Here is a 14,253-nt window from a genome sequence, read left to right on the forward strand (position 1 = left end):
CTCAGCTTGGCGTGATGGTCTCTCAGTACAGTCTCTCAGCTTGACGTGATGGTCTCTCAGTTCAGTCTCTCAGCTTGGCGTGATGGTCTCAGAGTTCAGTCTCTCAGCTTGGCGTGATGGTCTCTCAGTACAGCCTCCCGGCTTGGTGTGATGGTCTCTCAGTACAGCCTCCCGGCTTGGCGTGATGGTCTCTCAGTACAGCCTCCCGGCTTGGTGTGATGGTCTCTCAGGACAACCTCTCAGCTGGACGTGATGGTCTCTCAGTACAGCCTCTCAGGTGGGCGTGATGGTCTCTCAGGACAGCCTCCCACTTGGCATGATGGTCTCAAAATACAGTCTCTCAGCTTGGCGTGATGGTCTCTCAGTACAGTTTCTCAGCTTGGCGTGATGGTCTCTCAGTACAGTTTCTCAGCTTGGCATGATGGTCTCTCAGTACAGCCTCTCGGCTTGGCGTGATGGTCTCTCAGTATGGTCTCTTGGCTTGGTGTGATGGTCTCTTGGCTTGGCGTGATGGTCTCTCAATACAGTCTCTCAGCTTGGTGTGATGGTCTCTCAGTACAGCCTCCCAACTTGGTGTGATGGTCTCTCAATACAGTCTCTCGTGTTGGTGTGATAGTCTCTCAGTACAGTCTCTCAGCCTGGTGTGATGGTCTCTCAGTTTGGCGTGATGGTCTCTCAATACAGTCTCTCGTGTTGGTGTGATGGTCTCTCAGTACAGTCTCTCAGCCTGGCATGATGGTCTCTCAGTACAGTCTCTCAGCCTGGCGTGATGGTCTCTCAGTACAGCCTCTTGGCTTGGCGTGATGGTCTCTCAGTACAGTCTCAGCTTGGCGTGATGGTCTCTCAGTACAGCCTCTCAGCCTGGCGTGATGGTCTCTCAGTACAGCCTCCCGGCTTGGTGTGATGGTCTCTCAGTACAGCCTCCTGGCTTGGCGTCATGGTCTCTCAGGGCAACTTCTCAGCTGGGTGTGATGGTCTCTCAGTACAGCCTCTCAGTTGGGCGTGATGGTCTCTCAGGACAGCCTCCCGCTTGGCGTGATGGTCTCAAAATACAGTCTCTCAGCTTGGCGTGAAGGTCTCTCAGTACAGTTTCTCAGCTTGGCGTGATGGTCTCTCAGTACAGTTTCTCAGCTTGGCATGATGGTCTCTCAGTACAGCCTCTCGGCTTGGCGTGATGGTCTCTCAGTATGGTCTCTCGGCTTGGTGTGATGGTCTCTCGGCTTGGCGTGATGGTCTCTCAATACAGTCTCTCAGCTTGGCGTGATGGTCTCTCAGTACAGCCTCCCGGCTTGGTGTGATGGTCTCTCAGTACAGCCTCCCGGCTTGGCGTCATGGTCTCTCAGGGCAACTTTTCAGCTGGGTGTGATGGTCTCTCAGTACAGCCTCTCAGTTGGGCGTGATGGTCTCTCAGGACAGCCTCCCGCTTGGCGTGATGGTCTCAAAATACAGTCTCTCAGCTTGGCGTGAAGGTCTCTCAGTACAGTTTCTCAGCTTGGCGTGATGGTCTCTCAGTACAGTTTCTCAGCTTGGCATGATGGTCTCTCAGTACAGCCTCTCGGCTTGGCGTGATGGTCTCTCAGTATGGTCTCTCGGCTTGGTGTGATGGTCTCTCGGCTTGGCGTGATGGTCTCTCAATACAGTCTCTCAGCTTGGCGTGATGGTCTCTCAGTACAGCCTCCCGGCTTGGTGTGATGGTCTCTCAGTACAGCCTCCTGGCTTGGCGTCATGGTCTCTCAGTACAGCCTCCCGGCTTGGCGTGATGGTCTCTCAGGGCAACTTCTCAGCTGGGTGTGATGGTCTCTCAGTACAGCCTCTCAGTTGGACGTGATGGTCTCTCAGGACAGCCTCCCGCTTGGCGTGATGGTCTCAAAATACAGTCTCTCAGCTGGGCGTGATGATCTCTCAGTACAGTTTCTCAGCTTGGCGTGATGGTCTCTCAGTACAGTTTCTCAGCTTGGCATGATGGTCTCTCAGTACAGCCTCTCGGCTTGGCGTGATAGTCTCTCAGTATGGTCTCTCTGCTTGGTGTGATGGTTTCTCAGTACAGTCTCTCAGCTTGGCGTGATGGTCTCTCAGTACAGTCTCTCAGCTTGGCGGGACAGTCTCTCAGTACAGCCTCTTAGCCTGGCATGATGGTCTCTCAGTACAACCTCTTGGCTTGGCGTGATGGTCTCTCAGTACAGCCTCTTGGCTTGGCGTGATTGTCTCTCAGTACAATCTGTCAGCCTGGCGTGATGGTCTCTCAGTACGGTCTCTCGGCTTGGTGTGGCTGTGTCTCTGGTTTGCAGTATCTCGGTTAGGCGTGCAGGTGGGTCCTGCCCAGGCACGGTCTGGAGGCAGCAGGAGGAAATTGGGGAGATGGCAGCTTCAGACGAAGTGATGGGAAAATAGCCTAATGCAGGGAGAGCGAGCACCCGGTACAGCAGTGGCAGCATTGAGAACAGCCAGCTGAGATCTCCTGGAGAGTGAGCTAAACGGAGGCACTCATCAAAGACTGTTGAACTTTTGCATTTGTTCCTTTGTTTTTTCTATTTTATATTAGGAAGGACTTTGATGTTAAATATTACCTCGTTTCTTTGTTTTTCTACTTCTGTGAAAGTAATGCTTACCATGTTCTTCAGAGTTTGTACCTTTTACTACTTTGTACCCAAGTTTTTTCTACTTAGGTACCTTTGACCTTAAGACGGTGCAATGTGCAGCAGCATTATACACTTTTCATTGCACTGCTGTACTTGAGTGGATGTGACAATAACATCTAAAAAAAACTGGACCAGATCAGTTTAGGATGTCTGGTTGGCACGGAGTTTGATTGAAGGGTCTATTGCTGTATATGAGTCAGTAATAGGACCTTTGCTTTTCCTGAGTTGTGTTAATGATTTAGATCTTGGCATGCAGGGACAATTTCATACTTTGCAGATGATACAAAACTTGGCAGTGTTGTAAACTGTGGGAAGGGCAATGTAGAATTTATAAGGACGTCGAAAAGTTGGTGATGTGGGCAGATAGGTGGCAGATTAAGTTCAATGCAGGCAAGTGTGAAGTGATTCATGTGACAACATCGGATATTCTGATTCTGATACATTTTGGTTATAAGAACGTGGACAAAGAATACAAAATAGGTGGTACAATCCTAAAGGGAGTGCAGGTGCAGAGGGACTGCGTGTACATGTGCACAAATTATTGAAGGTGGCAGGACAGATAGTGAGAACAGTTAATGAAATGCACAGTATCCTGGATTTTATTGATTGGAACATAGAGTACAAGAGCAAGTATGCTATAGCGAACATGTACACAAAGACACGTGTCAGACTTCAGCTGGAGTTTTTCTGGGTGCTGTACCATAGGAAGGATGTGAATGCATTAGATACGGTACACTGAGGTTTACTAGATGGTTCCAGGAATGAGAAACTTCAGTTATGAGGATAGACTGGAGAGGTCGGTATTATTCTCCTCGGACAGAAGAGGGATGAGAGCATGAGGGGACTTGGATAGAGTAGGTCGGGAGAAGCTGTTCCTGCTTGTCAACGGACCAAGAATAGGACGGCGCAGACTTAAAAGTGATTTGCAAAAGTAGTAAGTGTGATGTGAGGAAAAATAAACTTGTTCACACTGGTGGCTTGGGAAGTGTGGTGAACGCAGTTTAATTGAGGCATTGAAGAGGGTATTAGATGATTATTTAAACAGAAAAATGCACAAGGGTATTGGCAAAAGGTATAGGTTTGGAATTAAGTGGTACGCTCCACACATGGTCTCCCTCCTGCATCGCTACAGTTTTGTTATAATTATAAATGCAATCAACGACAACACCGGAAGGGAGTGGTTTGTTCCTGTATTTTAATATGACTTGGGAACAGCTACAAACAATGTTTTGCATAAAGCAAATGGCATGATAGAGGTGAGGGGAGAATATTTTCCAGCTACTGGAATGTCTGCTACAGAAAAGAGAACAGAAGATACCGGGGGGATACTGAGCAGCCCCGCTAACACGTGTGGGAGAGTGATAGTTTAAACTGAGGGATTTTGCGACCTTGCAGCAGAACTGGGCTGTAGGTTTAGCTCCACCTAATCTCCTGCAGACTTCCCGAACTGAGTCTATTCATTCCTCTTTCTAACAGTGGGATTGCGGGCCGTTGTGTGAAAATGCCCTTCCTTGAGCTGGAGAGTAACCTGCCGGCAGGCCAGTTCACGGAAGAACTGCTGAACAAGCTATGCTGTGCGGCCGCCAGGATCCTGGACAAACCCAGGGAGGTGGGTGCACAGTTATAGGGACTAGTCAGGGGGAGAGAGAGAGAGAGAGAGCGCTGCACTGTCTACGTGAAACTACCTTTCTGCACTTCACACCCTCTCTGCACATCGCTCCAGCCTAACTTTCAACACCAAAACTATGACTCAGGGCAAGAGTGCTGCTGAATTTGTGTACTTATTCGACTGGCGGCGTATCTCAAACATCTTTGTACTACAGTGATAATGGGAACTGCAGATGCTGGAGAATCCAAGATAATAAAGTGTGAGGCTGGATGAACACAGCAGGCCAAGCAGTATCTCAGGAGCACAAAAGCTGACGTTTCGGGCCTAGACCCTTCATCAGAGAGGGGGATGGGGAGAGGGAACTGGAATAAATAGGGAGAGAGGGGGAGGCGGACCGAAGATGGAGAGTAAAGAAGATAGGTGGAGAGGAGAGTATAGGTAGGGAGGTAGGGAGGGGATAGGTCAGTCCAGGGAAGACGGACAGGTCAAGGAGGTGGAATAGTATCAGAGATAATGGGAACTGCAGATGCTGGAGAATTCCAAGATGATAAAATGTGAGGCTGGATGAACACAGCAGGCCAAGCAGCATCTCAGGAGCACAAAAGCTGACGTTTCGGGCCTAGACCCTTCATCAGAGAGCTCTAACCCTGACCCTAACCCTAACTTCTCCCCTTCCCCCACCGCATCCCAAAACCAGCCCAGTTCGTCCCCTCCCCCCACTGAACCACACAAACAGCCCAGCTCTTCCCCTCCACTCACTGCATCCCAAAACCAGTCCAAACTGTCTCTGCCTCCCTAACCTGTTCTTCCTCTCACCCATCCCTTCCTCCCACCCCAAGCCGCACCTCCATCTCCTATCTACTAACCTCATCCCACCTCCTTGACCTGTCCGTCTTCCCTGGACTGACCTATCCCCTCCCTACCTCCCCACCTATACTCTCCTCTCCACCTATCTTCTTTTCTGTCCATCTTTGGTCCGCCTCCCCCTCTCTCCCTATTTATTCCAGAACCCTCACCTCATCCCCCTCTCTGATGAAGGGTCTAGGCCCGAAACGTCAGCTTTTGTGCTCCTGAGATGCTGCTGGGCCTGCTGTGTTCATCCAGCCTCACATTTCATTATCTTTGTACTACAGCCTGGATCTCTGATGCTAATCGTAGAATCCCCACATCGTGGAAGCAAGCCATTCGGCCCATTGAGTCCACACCGACCCCCTGAACAGCATCCCACCCAGACTCACCACCACCCCCCCACCCCTATATCTCAGCGTTTCCCATGGCTAGACCACCCTAGCCTGTATGCTATGGGTAATTTAGCATGGCCGATCCTGCACATCTTTGGACTGTGGGAGGAAACCAGAGCACCCGGAGGAAAGCCACGCAGATACTGGGAGAATGTGCAAACTCCACACAGACAGTCGCCCGAGGCTGGAATCGAACCCAGATCCCACGTGCTGTGAGGCACCTGCTAACCATGGCACCTAATGCTAATGCGTTCACTGGCAGAACAAGCAAACGAGACAGAGATATTGACAAAGTTTGAGAATGGTTGGATGACTACCTGGATGTGTCAAGAGGGAAATTAGTTCTTGGGCAGTGTACAGGAGTCAGCTAAAATCTGGGTTCTAGGTCATGGAGAATCAACGCTGGCTGGGTTTTTGTTAGCCCACTACAAAGTGTACATTCTGTTCCCTGTAAAAGAGAGCCTCACTGCCTAAGTACAGTCCAAAGACCATGGTGCAGGTTAACAGAAAATAAGCTTCAGTAAATACTTTTCAATCCAAGTATGATGAGGGATTGTTTAGAGTTTAACTTGATAAAATGGCAATAGTTATCAACGTGAAGAACTGCTAAGTGGCTCACTCACAGGCGCCCCATTGTGATCTCTAAATACCTTCAAGTCAGATCACACAAAGAAACAGTGTGATAAAGGTGAGGTGAGATATCAGAGATAACAAGGTGTAGAGCTGGATGAACACAGCAGGCCTAGCAGCATCTTAGGAGCACAAAAGCTGACGTTTCGGGCCTAGACCCTTCATCAGAAAAGGGGGAGGGGGAGAGGGTTCTGAAATATATAGGGAGAGGATCGAAGATCGATAGAGGAGAAGATAGGTGGAGAGGAGACAGACAAGTTAAAGAGGCGGGGATGGAGCCTGTAGAGGTGAGTGTTGGTGGGGAGGTCGGGAGGAGATAGTTCAGTCCAGGGAGGACGGACAGGTCAAGGAGGTGGGATGAGGTTAGTAGGTAGGAGATGGATGTGCGGCTTGGGGTGGGAGGAAGGGGTGGGTGAGAGGAAGAACAGGTTAGGGAGGCAGAGACAGGTTGGACTGGTTTTGGGATGCAGTGGGTGGAGGGGAGACTTCTTCCCTTCCCCCACCGCATCCCAAAACCAGCCCAGATCGTCCCCTCCCCCCACTGAACCACACAACCAGCCCAGCTTTTCCCCTCCACCCACTGCATCCCAAAACCAGTCCAACCTGTCTCGTGCCTCCCTAACCTGTTCTTCCTCTCACCCATCCCTTCCTCCCACCCCAAGCCGCACCTCCATCTCCTACCTACTAACCTCATCCCACCTCCTTGACCTGTCCGTCTTCCCTGGACTGACCTATCCCCTCCCTACCTCCCCACCTATACTCTCCTCTCCACCTATCTTCTTTTCTCTCCATCTTCGGTCCGCCTCCCCATCTCTCCCTATTTATTCCAGAACCCTCACCCCATCCCCCTCTCTGATGAAGGGTCTAGCCCGAAACGTCAGCTTTTGTGCTCCTGAGATGCTGCTGGGCCTGCTGTGTTCATCCAGCCTCACATTTTATTATCTTTGTACTACAGCCTGGATCTCTGATGCTAATCGTAGAATCCCCACATCGTGGAAGCAAGCCATTCGGCCCATCGAGTCCACACTGACCCCCTGAACAGCATTCCACCCAGACTCACCACCACCCCCCCACCCCTATATCTCAGCGTTTCCCATGGCTAACCCACCCTAGCCTGTACGCTATGGGTAATTTAGCATGGCCGATCCTGCACATCTTTGGACTGTGGGAGGAAACCGGAGCACCCGGAGGAAAGCCACGCAGATACTGGGAGAATGTGCAAACTCCACACAGACAGTCGCCCGAGGCTGGAATCGAACCCAGGTCCCACGTGCTAATGCTAATGCGTTCACTGGCAGAACAAGCAAACGAGACAGAGATCTTGACAAAGTTTGAGAATGGGTTGGATGACTACCTGGACGTGTCAAGAGGGAAATTAGTTCTTGGGCAGTGTACAGAAGTCAGTTAAGATCTGGGTTCTAGGTCCTAGAGAATCAACACTGGCTGGGTTTTTGTTAGCCCACTACAAAGTGTACATTCTGTTCCCTGTAAAAGAGAGCCTCACTGCCTAAGTACAGTCCAAAGACCATGGTGCAGGTTAACAGAAAATAAACTTCAGTAAATACTTTTCAATCCAAGTATGATGAGGGATTGTTTAGAGTTTAACTTGATAAAATGGCAATAGTTATCAACGTGAAGAACTGCTAAGTGGCTCACTCACAGGCGCCCCATTGTGATCTCTAAATACCTTCAAGTCAGATCACACAAAGAAACAGTGTGATAAAGGTGAGGTGAGATATCAGAGATAACAAGGTGTGGAGCTGGATGAACACAGCAGGCTTAGCAGCATCTTAGGAGCACAAAAGCTGACGTTTCGGGCCTAGTCCCTTCATCAGAAAAGGGGGAGGGGGAGAGGGTTCTGAAATATATAGGGAGAGGCGGATCGAAGATCGATAGAGGAGAAGATAGGTGGATAGGAGACAGACAAGTTAAAGAGGTGGGGATGGAGCCTGTAGAGGTGAGTGTTGGTAGGGAGGAGATAGGTCAGTCCAGGGAGGACAGACAGGTCAAGGGGTCGGGATGAGGTTAGTAGGTAGGAAATGGAGGTGCGGCTTGAGGTGGGATGAGGGGCTAGGTGAGAGGAAAAACAGGTTAGGGTGGTGGGGACAAGCTGGGCTGATTTTGAGATGCGGTAGGGGGAGGGGAGATTTTGAAGCTTATGAAATCCACATTGGTACCATTGGGCTGCAGGGTTCCCAAGTGGAATATGAGTTGCCGTTCTTCCTCTATCAGCACCAGTTCTCTGTAAGTCTTCCTGGTTGAAAGGTTAGAGTATTGTGTTTGTTACTGAGGATTAGAACTGTGGAAGTTTACACAGAACAGAATCCACATGTTGGTCACAACAATTTCTTTGCATATCAACAGGGAAGACCAATAAAAGCACGCCAGAATTTGAAATTCAGTTTGAGGAGAAAAAACTTGAGTCCCACATTGGTGTTCTGTTGTTAAACAACGGACGTGGATAGATCTGGCCCTAGTGAACTGGGCAGAAACACTAAAAGGTAGGAACATTGATGAACAGTGGCAGGCAGTCAAAGAGATATTTAATTCCTCCAAACTAAAAGATATTCCAGACAGTAAGAAAGATTTTAAGTTGGTGAAAAACTATCCGTGTGCTAAGCAAGGAGGTTAAAGATAACATAAGGGCAAAAAAAAATTGATCGCTGGCAGGCTGGGGGATTGGGCAACTCTTAAAGATCAACAAAGAGTTACTAAAAAAAAGTAGTTTAAAAAGCAAAGGTTAATTATTAAAGAAGACTCACACAAAGTATAAAAACAATAACAAAAACTGCGGGTCGGGACTCTTTTTCAGAAATGGGGGAGGAGGAAGAGAGCTCAGAAATAAACAGAGATGGGGGTGGGACTGGGGAATGTAGGTGGCATGGTGATGTGATAGGCAATGGTTGGGTTGGAGGAGTGGATAGGTGGGAGAGAAGATAGACAGGTTATGTCAGGTCAAGGAAGCGGAGATGAAAGGGAGGGTTGGTCATGGGATGAGGCCAAGGGTGGGGAAAATTTGAATCTGGTAAAGTCCACATTTAGGCTATTGGGCTGTAGGCTGTATTGGAGACAGCTCAGAGTAAGGTCCTTAGATTAATTCCAGGGATGAAAGGCTTGTTTTAAGAGGAGAGGTAGAGCCATTTAGATCTATACTTGCTAGAGTTTAGAAAGATGAGATCTAATTGAGATATAAGGTTGCCATTGTCCTACAGGAACATACCCAGACCTACTGGGCTGCTCTCTCAGAGAGAAACAACTGGTGGTTTAACCTGATGGTCACCAACCTGAGGTTGAGAAGGAGAATCCTTCCGGATAACCTTGGCAAGTATGGGAATTGAACATCACTGCATCAGCCATCCAGCCCACTGAGCTAACTGACCCCCAGCTGAGGTATATAAGATGCTAAAGGGGTTTGACAAAGTAGATGCAGACCAGGTGTTTCCCTTTGTGGGACAATCTAGAATGAGAGGCCATAGTTTTCGGTTTAAAGTTGACGGATTTAATTCAGAGATGAGGAAAAATTACTTCCCTCAAAGGGCTGTGAACCTGTTGAAATCACGAGCCCAGAGTGTGGGGGGCACCCGACAGTGAAAGGAGGAGACAGGCAGGTTTTTAATTAATAATGGGTTGCACGGTTTACGGGGAGCGGGCCAGAAAGTGGAGTTGAGGACAAGAGGAAATCAGCCATGGTCATATTAAGTGGTGAAGCAGAACCCAGAGATTGAATGCCCTATTCCTGCTCCTAATTCTTACGTAACAATGACTTGGGGTATTTCACAGAAAGGCAATCAGACAGAATTGTGAGTCACACCAAAGGAGGGGGCATGATCCAATGCTTGGTCAGAGAGTTGGTTTTATATGGTGCCTTAAAGGAGACAAGAAAGTGGCATTTGTGGGAGTTTAGGTGGGGGTGTTTCCAGTATGGGAACTATGTGATTAAAGGTACTGTTATCAGCATGGGGTAAAGAGATGGGAGCGACAGTCACAGCCAGAATTCTAAGAATAAGAAGTTTCCACAGAATTATTGAACTGAAGGAGAGGTTAGAGAGAGACGAAAACAAAGAACATGTGAGATTTAAACACGAAGGTTCAGCGTTTTATACTGGAGGCATGGAAAAACAAAGTGCCTATGTAAATCAACGCCTGTTACAGCAAACTGCATTAGAAACCTTTCTCAAATTTCCTCTTAGCCCCTGGTGTTCTGGCAAAAGAATCTTGTGTTCTCACTCATGACCATCTCTGCCATCTGTGTAATCATTCCAGTGAAGTTATACCGGGTTATGTTTGCTATGTCTGCTTTGTAATGCACCCAAAGTTGTGGTCAAGCTGCTCTCAAACCATATTAACTATGTCCCTTTCAACTTTGTACATGTCCAATATGCTACAAGCTTAACCTGCACTGGGAATTTTGTGTCTCTGAAAAGAAATGAAGTGTAATCAATTTGTACATCTCAGAATGATCCTGGTGTTTACATGTTGCCATCTATGGTAGTGCCATATACCATAGAATCACCCACCTCCTCCTGCTATACGGGCAGACAAGCTTGGGAATTCTGGAATTCTCCTCCCTTCCTAACTCCTTCCTCTTTTTAAACAACTTATTTTTCACCTTTAACATAATAAAGTGACCCATGGTGTTTTGCAAGAATGTTATGAAACAAAATATGACTCAAAGCCACAGTAGCACATTATGTTCGATAGGCAAAACCTTGATCAAATAGCAGTGTTTGAAAGAAGGCAAGTGAGATAGAGAGATTTGGGAAGGGAATTATAGGGAACTCTGTTTTCTCTCTACAGATACTGCCAGATCTGCTGAGTTTCTCCAGCAATGTCTTTTTTTTTGTGTGTTTCAGATCTCCAGCATCCTCAGTTCTTGGTTTTATTCCGGATCTTGGATAAGCAGCCTGACAGTTTTGGGATTAAGGGGTCAGAAGGGGTGGAGCTGCCTAAATTCTGCATACTCGTGGAAACTGGCACCACGTTTTTGGAAGATATAGCCAAGGGACTGTACGTCACATAGGATGTCATTTGTGACATAATTAAGAGCCATTTCTGTATTGCGGCTGGATGAGAAACCTGATTGGAGCCATTCAAACATGGAGAACCAAGTCAGGTGGGCAGAATAAATGGAGGCAAATTTAGGAAGGAAAGAGGGAATGGAGTTGGGGCAGAAATTTGCAAAAACAGAAATAGTGACAGCAGATTTGAAGGAGAGAGGGATATACCTGAACCCTGTGAACAATATTAACTAACATGGAAGCCAGGAAGGAAAGTGAGGTTATGTGAGTAGTTTAAGATCCTCTTTAAAATATTATTTCTGAAACAAAGATTTTTCTGCTTACAGAGAATTAACATGAGTGTGAAACCAGGCCTGCTCATGACCGTTGGAGGCAGCACAGCCCCCTGTGCCCAACTGATCGTGTCTTCCATTGGTGTGGTGGGCACAGCTGAGCAGAACAAGCAACACAGTGCCAAGTTCTTTGAGTTCCTCACACAAGAACTGGGTCTAGCCCCAGACAGGTAAGTGTGAGGGTTCAGAGTCTTGTGGTCGAGATCACATCTGTGCTTCTGGTGGTAGCCCTCTCTCATCTCTATGGCACTGGGTTGCGATGCGATGTTATTCGTGGTGCTGACCTTGCATTTTTATAGGGCCTGTCAAAACCTCAGGGCCCGAACCACTTTGCAGCCAAATAAGTACTCACGGTCTGTAACCAGGATAGATTTTCTCAGTTCAGCCTTTTGCACACAGATTGGCTGTGTCGTGTGAAAAATCACTAGTGTGTATCTGTAGCGTAAGGTGTGGGACTTATTGAAGCATGCATGACATTATTTCTTTTGCCACTGAAAATTCTGATTTAATTTGAGATTTTGGCTTTGCCAACTATCTGACTGCAGTGTGCTTGGGTTTTTCCACTTTCAATACTGCATCCCTAAATCCATGTCACACAGCAATCAAGGTTAAAATATTTTAACCTAAAGCACTGACAACTAGAATGCCCAGGAAAGAGAGCAGCCCAATGGAGACTTATGCTAGAGTCCAAAGGAGCAAACCGTCGCGAGAAATTTGGTCATTAATAGCAATCCAACTGACGCTGCACCAGGAATCAGCTAACTGACAGACCAAGGTTTAAAACTGAGGTGTAATCAGTTTTTGCATCTGTGATACTTGACTGAAACGTGAGTTCATGAGTGGAGAAGTTACATTATTAATTTATCTTTATCCATCCATATAACTCCAATCACGTAGGTCAAGTAGCTGTTTCATTCTGCTTTATTGGAGATGGTACATTTGGAGCTTTTGAAGGGTGTTGTTCATGCATCTCGAACATGCACGTAAGACCTGTTTTTAAATGCTTGGGAAATCACAGTGAATGGGAATGTTGTTTTGAATTTTGTATATATCCCACGAGGCTTCATACTGTTATCCCAAGCATGTGGCAATGATAACCCTAACTGATAATCATTAAGTGTTTCATAACTATAATTTGCTGCATATTAACCTTTCAATTATTTCTTTCCAGGATCCTGATTCGATTTTACCCAATAGAGAAGTGGCAGATAGGGAAAAATGGGACTGTCATGACTTTTCTGTAAACAAACTCTGGACTGAAGTCTTGTGTGTTGACACATATACGTTTGTCCTACCCTGCCTACCAGTTTGTACTACCAGTTGTGTTCTTGAATGCAGCACTACAGTACCTAACATTAAACAATTCCAGTGATGCAGTGAACTTTAATCTTGACACTAATTCAATGCAAAATGAGTCAGAAGTAAAGAAATGAATTTGGAGTCACAGAAATCAGCTCCTCTCCCAATATTAGAAGAATCCTTGGCTTAGGGAGTGAGTTCTGGACAACAATTACTGATCTCTGGCTAACAAGTTGCAAGGCTCTGTAATATATCTGTAGATATCAGTAGATAAGGATCGCCATATAAATACAATGATGGCCAGTCAGCTGAAGTCCATTGCTTAGTATCTGTTGTGCTTTTGACTAGCACGAATACATTGGAGTCCATTGTGCAGAAATCATTGCGTTACACGCTGGTTTCAACAAAATACTCTCACTTGTAGAAATATGTAAGATAACCAATGAACAAGAAAGGGAGGAAATGGCTGGGAGAAAATTGTTACTCACATGAAGAGAACGCAGAGATACTAGGAAATTGCCATCTTGGGTCACATCAAGTTTTCAGAGGTTAACCCCGATTAACTACCTTAGTGGCACTGCAACTGGAAAGCCGATGCGCCCTGACAACATTCCAGTGGAGTACTATGCAGAACTAGCTGTGCCCTAATCAAGCTGTTCCCGTACAGCTACATTGATGGCCCATATCCAGCACTGTGGAAAATTTCCCTGGTACATCTTGTTCACAAAGGGCAAGTCAATTACCACACCACAGTCAACTCTCACTCATCAGTGAAGTGATGGAAGTGGTCACCATTAGTTCTATCAAGAGGCACTTACTCAGCAATAACCTGTTCACTACTGTTTGGGTTCTGCCAGCACCCCTCAGCTCCTGACATCATTACCCTTGATTTATACATGGACACTCCAAACCCCAGAGGGGAGGTGAGAGTGACTGGCCTCAACATCAAGCCAGCACATTGACTAAATGTGTCACAGCTTTCCAAGGTAGGATTTGGTCAAATGTGACATCAAAAAGCCTAGCAAAACTGAAACCAAAAAGGCAATGGTTGTGGTTGTTGGAAGTCAGTATTCTCAGTCACATGGCATTGCTGCAGGAGTCTAATGGAACATTCTCCATTGCAGCTTCAGCTACACACAGGAAACTCAACCATCACGATGAAGTAGCCCACTCAACTACCACACTGTTGATTACCTTAAACATTCATTCCCTCTACATGGTGGTAGTAGTGTGTACTATCTACAAGATACCCTGCAGTAACTCATTGGGGCTCCTTCAACAGTGCCGTTGTGCAAACTCTACCAACAAGAAGGACAACAGGAGAAGATGTAAGAGTACACCAAACTTGCAAGTTCCCACCAAGCCACACACCATCCTTACTTGGAAGTATATCACCATTTCTTCACGGTTGCTGAGTCAGAATCCTGAAATGCTCTCTATAACAGCACCATGGGTGCATTTACATCACATGGCCTGCAGCAGTTC

General features: G+C 47.0%; 1 protein-coding gene across 4 annotated transcripts; it reads left to right on the forward strand.

Moving 5' to 3' along the window:
- Positions 1-2,935: 2,935 nt before the first annotated feature.
- ddt (D-dopachrome tautomerase) lies at positions 2,936-12,856 on the forward strand. Of its 4 annotated transcripts, none has more exons than XM_048555790.2 (4): positions 2,936-3,029; positions 4,116-4,248; positions 11,464-11,639; positions 12,641-12,856. In XM_048555790.2, the coding sequence occupies exons 2-4, from the start codon at positions 4,141-4,143 to the stop codon at positions 12,711-12,713; spliced, it is 357 nt and encodes a 118-aa protein (XP_048411747.1). In that variant the 5' UTR covers positions 2,936-3,029; positions 4,116-4,140; the 3' UTR covers positions 12,714-12,856. The 4 variants fall into 4 exon arrangements, with proteins under 4 accessions (XP_048411747.1, XP_048411744.1, XP_048411746.1 ...); XM_048555787.2 differs by lacking the exon at positions 2,936-3,029 and adding an exon at positions 3,310-3,435; XM_048555789.1 differs by lacking the exon at positions 2,936-3,029 and adding an exon at positions 3,446-3,573.
- Positions 12,857-14,253: the final 1,397 nt, after the last annotated feature.

Source organism: Stegostoma tigrinum, chromosome 26, assembly GCF_030684315.1.
Source record: "Stegostoma tigrinum isolate sSteTig4 chromosome 26, sSteTig4.hap1, whole genome shotgun sequence".
Taxonomy (NCBI): domain Eukaryota; kingdom Metazoa; phylum Chordata; class Chondrichthyes; order Orectolobiformes; family Stegostomatidae; genus Stegostoma; species Stegostoma tigrinum.

Coding starts and splice junctions, on each gene's coding strand:
- ddt (XM_048555787.2), top strand. CDS start 3,389: ATGGTTCCAGGAATGAGAAACTTCAGTTATGAGGATAGACTGGAGAG. Junction 4,249..11,463: donor TCCTGGACAAACCCAGGGAG/GTGGGTGCACAG, acceptor TTCTGCTTACAG/AGAATTAACATGAGTGTGAA. Junction 11,640..12,640: donor CTGGGTCTAGCCCCAGACAG/GTAAGTGTGAGG, acceptor ATTTCTTTCCAG/GATCCTGATTCGATTTTACC.